The 7856-nt window shown below is 43.9% G+C and overlaps 1 protein-coding gene and 1 pseudogene across 1 annotated transcript; both read right to left on the bottom strand.

The window, feature by feature from the left end:
- Positions 1–395: 395 nt before the first annotated feature.
- On the bottom strand, positions 396–3920 carry LOC120051512 (tubulin alpha chain-like). Its single transcript, XM_038998419.1, has 4 exons — positions 3816–3920; positions 1944–2157; positions 1668–1816; positions 396–1569 (listed from the first exon to the last, which is right to left on the bottom strand). Exons 1-4 carry the CDS (start codon positions 3816–3818, stop codon positions 595–597), a joined length of 1341 nt encoding a protein of 446 aa, XP_038854347.1. The 5' UTR covers positions 3819–3920; the 3' UTR covers positions 396–594.
- A 1705-nt stretch (positions 3921–5625) lies between these two features.
- Positions 5626–7000, bottom strand: LOC120050869 (annotated as a pseudogene).
- Between the last annotated feature and the right edge of the window lie 856 nt (positions 7001–7856).

The following is a 7856-nucleotide window of genomic DNA, read 5'->3' as shown; positions in this document are numbered from 1 at the left end:
ACAGTTATATGATTAATCTTTTTCTCAGCTTGACACATCACCTCACGCCTCGATCGCACCGACAGCGTCATTGTATTGGTTGGTACACCAGAAGTACATTAATTTCCAATGGAACACTGCGTTTGCCTTGCAGCATTGCGTTGCAGAGGCAGTTGCAGTGCCTTCTGTGTTGTGCATATGTTGAATTTATTGAACATATGCTTTATACTGTATATGTAGACGGCTTGACAGAAATGGTAGCAGAAGGGGAATGTAGAACTTTTGTTGCACACATCCAAATGATGCTGCATATTATTTTGCGAAATTACGCTGTCGTTATGCTCAACGTGTCAGATATATCTGCTACTTCATGTTGACATACCAAGAGGTTTCATCCAATAAACACAAGACACTCATTTTATTTTCATATTTTATTTAAAATGGCTGATGTGAGGCAGGAAGGTTCTTCTTGTAGCTGGGTGGAATGTGCTTACTCTATGGAATGATTTCCAATATTAGTCCGTTAAACCCTTTTTGTTGTTTTTTTACTACTTGCACTATCCGGGACTGGTAGACTATATTAATGGAACATCAGCAGATCAGGAGTTACACCCTTTAGTACTCCTCTCCTTCTTCATCTTCTCCGATGCTGTCAGTACCCACCTCTTCATAATCCTTCTCCAGGGCTGCCATGTCTTCTCTGGCCTCTGAGAACTCTCCCTCCTCCATGCCCTCTCCCACATACCAGTGCACAAAGGCTCTCTTGGCGTACATCAGGTCAAACTTGTGGTCAAGCCTGGCCCAGGCCTCAGCGATGGCTGTGGTGTTGCTCAGCATACACACAGCTCTCTGGACCTTGGCCAGATCTCCTCCAGGGACCACTGTGGGTGGCTGGTAGTTGATACCGACCTTGAAGCCAGTGGGACACCAGTCCACAAACTGGATGGTGCGCTTGGTCTTGATGGTGGCGATGGCAGAGTTGACATCTTTGGGCACAACGTCACCACGGTAGAGCAGGCAGCAGGCCATGTACTTGCCGTGACGTGGGTCACATTTCACCATCTGATTGGCTGGCTCAAAGCAGGCGTTGGTGATGTCAGCAACAGACAGCTGCTCATGGTAGGCCTTCTCAGCAGAGATGACTGGAGCATAGGTGGCCAGAGGGAAGTGGATACGGGGGTAAGGCACCAAGTTGGTCTGGAACTCTGTCAGGTCCACATTGAGAGCTCCATCGAAACGCAGGGAGGCGGTGATGGAGGAGACGATCTGACCAATCAGCCTGTTGAGGTTGGTGTAGGTGGGGCGCTCAATGTCGAGGTTCCTGCGGCAGATATCATAGATGGCCTCATTGTCCACCATGAAGGCACAGTCCGAGTGCTCAAGGGTGGTATGGGTAGTCAGGATGGAGTTGTAAGGCTCCACCACAGCCGTAGAAACTTGGGGAGCAGGGTAAACAGCAAATTCAAGCTTGGACTTCTTCCCATAGTCGACAGAGAGACGTTCCATCAACAGGGAGGTGAACCCAGAGCCGGTGCCTCCTCCAAAGCTGTGGAAGATCAGGAAGCCCTGGAGCCCAGTGCACTGGTCAGCCTGAAAGAAACAAAGGGAAGAAAATGTAATTATTACCCTTCATTGAAATGTATACCTTTTGGTTTCAGTACAAGGCCTAGCAATGAAATGGATCTTACCAGTTTGCGAGTCCTATCGAGTACCAGGTCGATGATCTCCTTGCCAATGGTGTAGTGACCACGGGCATAGTTGTTGGCAGCGTCCTCCTTGCCTGTGATCAGCTGCTCAGGGTGGAACAGCTGGCGGTAGGTACCTGTGCGTACTTCATCTGTGTAATGACAGGATGAAAGCCAGTTAGAATCAAAGTACAGATACTGTCCGAAAAAGAAAGAAAGAAAAATATATATATTACTGGGTATGTTTTACATTTTGTGATTTGAGGATAGGTTCATTACCGATGACTGTTGGCTCCAGGTCCACAAAGACTGCACGAGGAACGTGTTTGCCAGCCCCAGTCTCACTGAAGAAGGTGTTGAACGAGTCATCTCCCCCCTTATCACTGGGCATCTGTCCATCAGGCTGGATCCCATGCTCAAGGCAGTACAATTCCCAGCATGCATTGCCCATCTGGGCTCCGGCCTGGCCGACATGCATAGAAATACACTCACGCTGCAGAGAAACAGAGATGTCAACTTATGGCCTTCATGAAGCTCAACGTCAAGAAAACGTCATCCCTCAACTGATGAATGCTCATGGATATCCTATCTGTTATTCAATCAAACACAAAAGACAAATGTCGACACTACAATTCATGAATGGCTCTAGGTACAGGCCAAACTGTTTGTGGCCAAGAAACCGCTTACACCTCCACCAACTCTGAAGAGCTCCGTTGGATGAATAAGAGCAAGTGTTATTCATGGAACTGGCTGTGGAAGAAAATCTGAAAACGATCCTTACAATGAAATCAGCCCTGACATCTGTGAATCCTATTCATGATGAAGGTAGGGCCTTCTATTTCTGGTCCTTTCCTTTGTTTTCCGTTTTAGATTCCTGGCTGCAGACTGGTCACATGCATATAGCCCACAGTTTCCAATGATACTCTCTCTCACTGTCCGAGTCTAGATATCTGAATCGATCATAGGCCAGGGATTCAATGTCATTGCTGCTTGGCAACAAGCACCATCCTTACCAACTGCAAATCAGTAGTCCTATTGTTAGGATACAAATTATTATGAATCAATAGTGAGAGTAGTCATTTTACTGTGTCTAACACCTGTCCCATCTTTAAATCTTATATTACCCCAACGACAGCTGGTTAAAGGGTGGGGTTGCTCCTCCGTAGGCTGTGAAGCTTTGGGCAGCTGAATGCTGAGTCATATGCAGGCTATTACTGCAGCCCCACAGTGACTGAGCTGTGTGAACCCCAATTATTGGTACCGTGATTGTCTTCCCAAAAAAACATTTATTTACAGGAAGATTGACCATGATGATTGCAATTTGTTCCATTCATTATAATGGGGGGATCCTGTTTTCTTCTAACAATGCCTGTAGTGCTGCGGTCGGTCTTGAACTAACCCTGTCTTCAATGAGAGGGGGCAGTCGTTCTCCAATGAAACCAGCAGTGCAGTTATGAACTCCCAGTGCTACAGAGGAAAAATCCATAGCCCGGCAGGCCACTCCCCACTCAGCCCTCAGTGCCAAAGCGCGCTGCTTTGTGTAACGCACAGACAGGATATCTGATTGTGTCCTCTAGAACCATACTCAAACTTTTTTTTCCGTCATAACTGCTCAACCCAGATACAAAAATCCCCTCCCCTGTTATTACTCAAGAATGAAAGTACAAAAAAATAGCATTTAGCCAAAACAAATGGTCAAGTAAACAATTTTGTAAATACCCCTCCACCCAAACAAATGGAATAATTGTTCTTGAAAATTCATTTCTACATCAAATTGAGGCAAGTGCTTCTGACTGTAATGTGCTTTCCTCCCGCTGGTGGAGGAAACTGTGCCAGTTCTCTGGCGTCAGCCCCACATGCTCTGAGTCCCCTTCGTCACAGTGCTGAGTCTGTCTCCACTGCACCCAAACCCACAGCCTATCCAACAACGGCAGTGTGGCTTTTAATGCTATCTATAAGATAAAAAAAACTGTAACATTAGCCAATGATAGTGTATAGTTATCAAACACTAACAAACTAGAAATAAATATACCCCTATATATTTGACGTAAAATGTACAAATGTTCCAAGGACATTTTTATTTCTCTCACTGTTTGTCTAAAATGTAGTTATTTATTTTTTTCAGAATCAACTGCAGTACTCAGCACTCACCATTTTGACAGATTTCTTTCCTTCGGCCGACGTTGAGGATTCGGAGAATGAAGGCTGTAATGGGGGAGGGGGCCACGGTGGGGGTTTTATACTGTCTGGTGGAGGGTGGGGGGTGCAGGAAGCTGTATTATTTTCTCTTGGCGGGAGCGACTGTTAGCACAAAAAAAGGGGCGGTCCCTCGGCAAGCTGCTAATCTTTCTCAGGGACAGAGTCAGAGCTGTAGTTCTGCTTTCAAAGCACAGTCCACACTCCACACAAAAAGACTCTATAACCCAAAGGAATGCTCCTCGGGCAAAAAAAGGTTGACAAGCAGATGTTACATAGTGAGATGACTAATATCTTTCATAATCACTATCACTAATATAATATGAAATGTAGAGAACAGGGAATGGAAGTTGGCTCTACTGGAAGGGAAAGAAACTACTCAAAGCACGGGAAGGGCTTGCAACTTTGCATATAATACCTGCTACTGGGAACAAAAGAGCTGAGAAGTAACCTAAACCGAAAGTAATCTTTTTAAAGTAAGAAATATTTGTCACAATCCTAAATGTATTTTTTCAATCATGCTCAAGGGGCATTTATAAGTTATATTGGTAACACTTTCTTAAGAATCGATGTGTAGGCCTTTATCATTAATTTAAATGCTAGTAAATATTGGAGATGGCACCTTTTTAAGTACCCTGTTAACCTAGTTTTGTAGAGAACACAATTGTAGGTCAGCTTTACAAAGACTGAACTGCTATGGAATTAGCTATTTGTTTTTGGCTCCAACTAAACATTTGGAAGACGAGCCTAGTTACATTTCAACTCAATCACATGCACTGATTGTACAAAACATTAGGAACACCTTCCTAATATTGTGGTGCACCCCATTTTTCATTCAGAACAGCCTCAATTTGTCGGGGCATGGACTCTACAAGGTGTCAAGTGTTCCACAGGGATGCTGGCCCATGTTGACTCCAATGTTTCCCACAGTTGTGTCAAGTTGGCTGAATGTCCTTTGGGTGGTGGACCATTCTTGATACACACGGGAAACTGTTGAGCATGAAAAACCCAGCAGATTTGCAGTTCTTGACACACACAAACCGGTGCGCCTGGCACCTACTACCATACCCCGCTCAAAGGCACTTAAATATTTTGTCTTGCCCATTCACCCTCTAAATGACACATACACAATCCATGTTTCAATTGTCTCAAGGCTTAAAAATCCTTCTTTAGCCTGTCTCCTGCCCTTCATCTACACTGATTTGAAGTGGATTTAACAGGTGACCCCAATAAGGGATCATAGCGTTCACCTGGATTCACCTGGTCAGTCTGTCATGGAAAGAGCAGGTGTTCCTAATGTTTTGTACACTCAGTGTATTTGACTAGATTTTGATCAAACTTTGATGTGAGGTGTAACTTGTTAATAAATGTTGTGGGTGGATGAGGTATTTCATTGAACTTTAAATACTATTTTTAGTCAATTTTAGAACTACACAAGATCGAAAAATGAAATGTAAAATACCGTTTGTAGCTTCCCTACCTAGTTTGCGAGAATTTATTGAATGACCGTTAATGTTGTTTTAGTAACTTATTGAAGCCACTCATGGTGAAGAATTTTGTAGTATAGGGCTGTGATGAATAGTCTCTGTTTGATTGATCGTCAGCCTCTGGATTTCTAGCCTAGTGTAAGAGTAGCCCTACTTTTTTAATACAAGTCGCATTCATATGGTGATGAGTGAATGGAGAACAATGCTGATTTTCATTCACACTGTAAGACAATGGTGTTTTATTGAAGACATGGCTTGTGCAATTCAAAACATGCAAATTATGAAGGGGAGAGAGATGCGGTCCTGAATGGATTGTTTGCACATTTGCAAGCTATCAAGCTGGTGTTGCTCAGCATGCACACAGCTCTCTGGACCTTGGCCAGATCTCCTCCAGGGACCACTGTGGGTGGCTGGTAGTTGATACCGACCTTGAAGCCAGTGGGACACCAGTCCACAAACTGGATGGTGCGCTTGGTCTTGATTGTGGCGATGGCAGAGTTTTGGGCACAACATCACCATGGTAGAGCAGGCAGCAGGCCATGTACTTGCTGTGACGTGGGTCACATTTCACCATCTGATTGGCTGGCTCAAAGCAGGCGTTGGTGATGTCAGCCACTGATAGCATCTCGTGATGGGCCTTTTCAGCGGAGATGACTGGAGCATAGGTAGCCAGAGGGAAGTGGATAGGGCACCAAGTTGGTCTGGAACTCTGTCAGATCCACCACAGCAGTAGAAACTTCGGGAGCAGGATAAATAGCAAATTCAAGCTTGGACTTCTTCCCATAGTTGACAGAGACGTTCCATCAGCAGGGAGGTGAACCCAAACCGGAGCCCTGGAGCCCAGTGCCCAGTGCCTTTGTCAGCCTGAAAGAACCACGGAGGAATGTGTCACAAATCATATATTTTTTATATCAAAGATAGAAGGTACATCCACCTAGAAAGATGACTAGGTTGGGTCTTACCAGTTTGCGAGTCCTATCGAGTACCAGTTCGATGATCTCCTTACCAGTGGTGTAGTGACCACAGGCATAGTTGTTGGCAACATCCTCCTTGCCTGTGATCAGCTGCTCAGGGTGGAACAGCTGGCGGTGGATACCTGTGCGTACCTCATCTATTGGGAGACAACAATACGTTTATAAAACTATTGACGTATGCTTTTTGTCAAATTCCATCAGCTGTTAATAAAAGCCTCCTGTTTACCAATGACAGTTGGCTGCAAGTCTACAAAGACTGCACGGGGAACATGTTTGCCAGCCCCAGTCTCACTGAAGAAGGTGTTGGAGTCATCCCCCCCCCCCCCCCGCACGGGGCATCTGTCCATCCAGCTGGATCCCATGCTCTAGGCAATAGAGCTCCAAGCATACATTTCCAATTGGAGCCACAGCTTGGCCAATGTGGACAGAGATACATTCACCCTGGAGAGAGAGAAAGGAATCACTCAAGTCACATGCAGAAGATGATTTTTTTGAGACAAGCTGTGGTGGAAACAGCTGAACTCTTGCTACACTAATTTGAGAAACTCGTTTCTGTTTCTTGATTGAATTATTTCAAATAAAGGTTGCTATGGCCTGGTGAGTTAAAAAAAAAAAGATAAGTCTATAGTTAATTGCCTCTATGATGACAAACGTATCATGAAAATATTACTAAAATCATAATCTTTTACAAAATTAATATTTGTCTTTTAAATATTTTAACTTTTTAAATTGCAAGCGTACATTCAATTTTAGAAAACGCTCTCACCATGTTTCAGACTCTTGAAGCAGTTGCCTACTCGGGAATCTTTTATATTGTCATGTAAAGGCTCACGGAGCAACTTTTTAACTGTGCCGGATTGCTAGGCAACAACGGTGCATTGTTGTAGTAACTGGAGAACTCGGATAAGCTGATACAATATTTGATTCTTAACTGAAACAGGGACAAAGACAAATAATATTAATTGCTACCCTGAGTCTAGGATGGGTGAACAGTAACCTTGACCTGTCCAGTATTTGTGAAATAAGACCCATATGTATTACATTTATTTGCCTTGCCCCTCTCATATAGTAGTTACATTTCACAAGTAAAATGTAACCTGTTAAGTTATATGAAGAAAAATAACTATTTTTAAAAGTATTTTGCACTCTGAACAAAGTCAGTTTCAAGATATTTTGTGATCCTGTTTCAATGGTTTTCACTCATTTACTTTAGAGGACACTGTACACATTTACTGCTCAAACTCTTTCCAACTAAAGAGGATCCATTTTGTAAAGGTCATGTTGTCCCGTTGCCCCGAGGAAAGAAAATGGATACCTCCCCATGGTGACCTGAATAGGCTGTTGTTACAGGAGATCATTATGGTCACCATAGTAGTAGAGATTCATTTACAATGCAAATGTCCTCAGGTGAGCGGGCGCCTAGGGAAAACCTCAGCGTCTGTCTTCCGTAAAGCAGGTGTCATTTGAGAGCTCTGTCTATAGTCCTATTGTCTATAACAGAATGTGAACAGCTGGCTTCACACAAGTTGTTCTTT

This window comes from Salvelinus namaycush, chromosome 7, assembly GCF_016432855.1.
Source record: "Salvelinus namaycush isolate Seneca chromosome 7, SaNama_1.0, whole genome shotgun sequence".
NCBI classification, from domain to species: domain Eukaryota; kingdom Metazoa; phylum Chordata; class Actinopteri; order Salmoniformes; family Salmonidae; genus Salvelinus; species Salvelinus namaycush.
The sequence above is the reverse complement of the archived record's forward strand: the minus strand, read 5'-3'. Positions and strand labels throughout refer to the sequence as shown.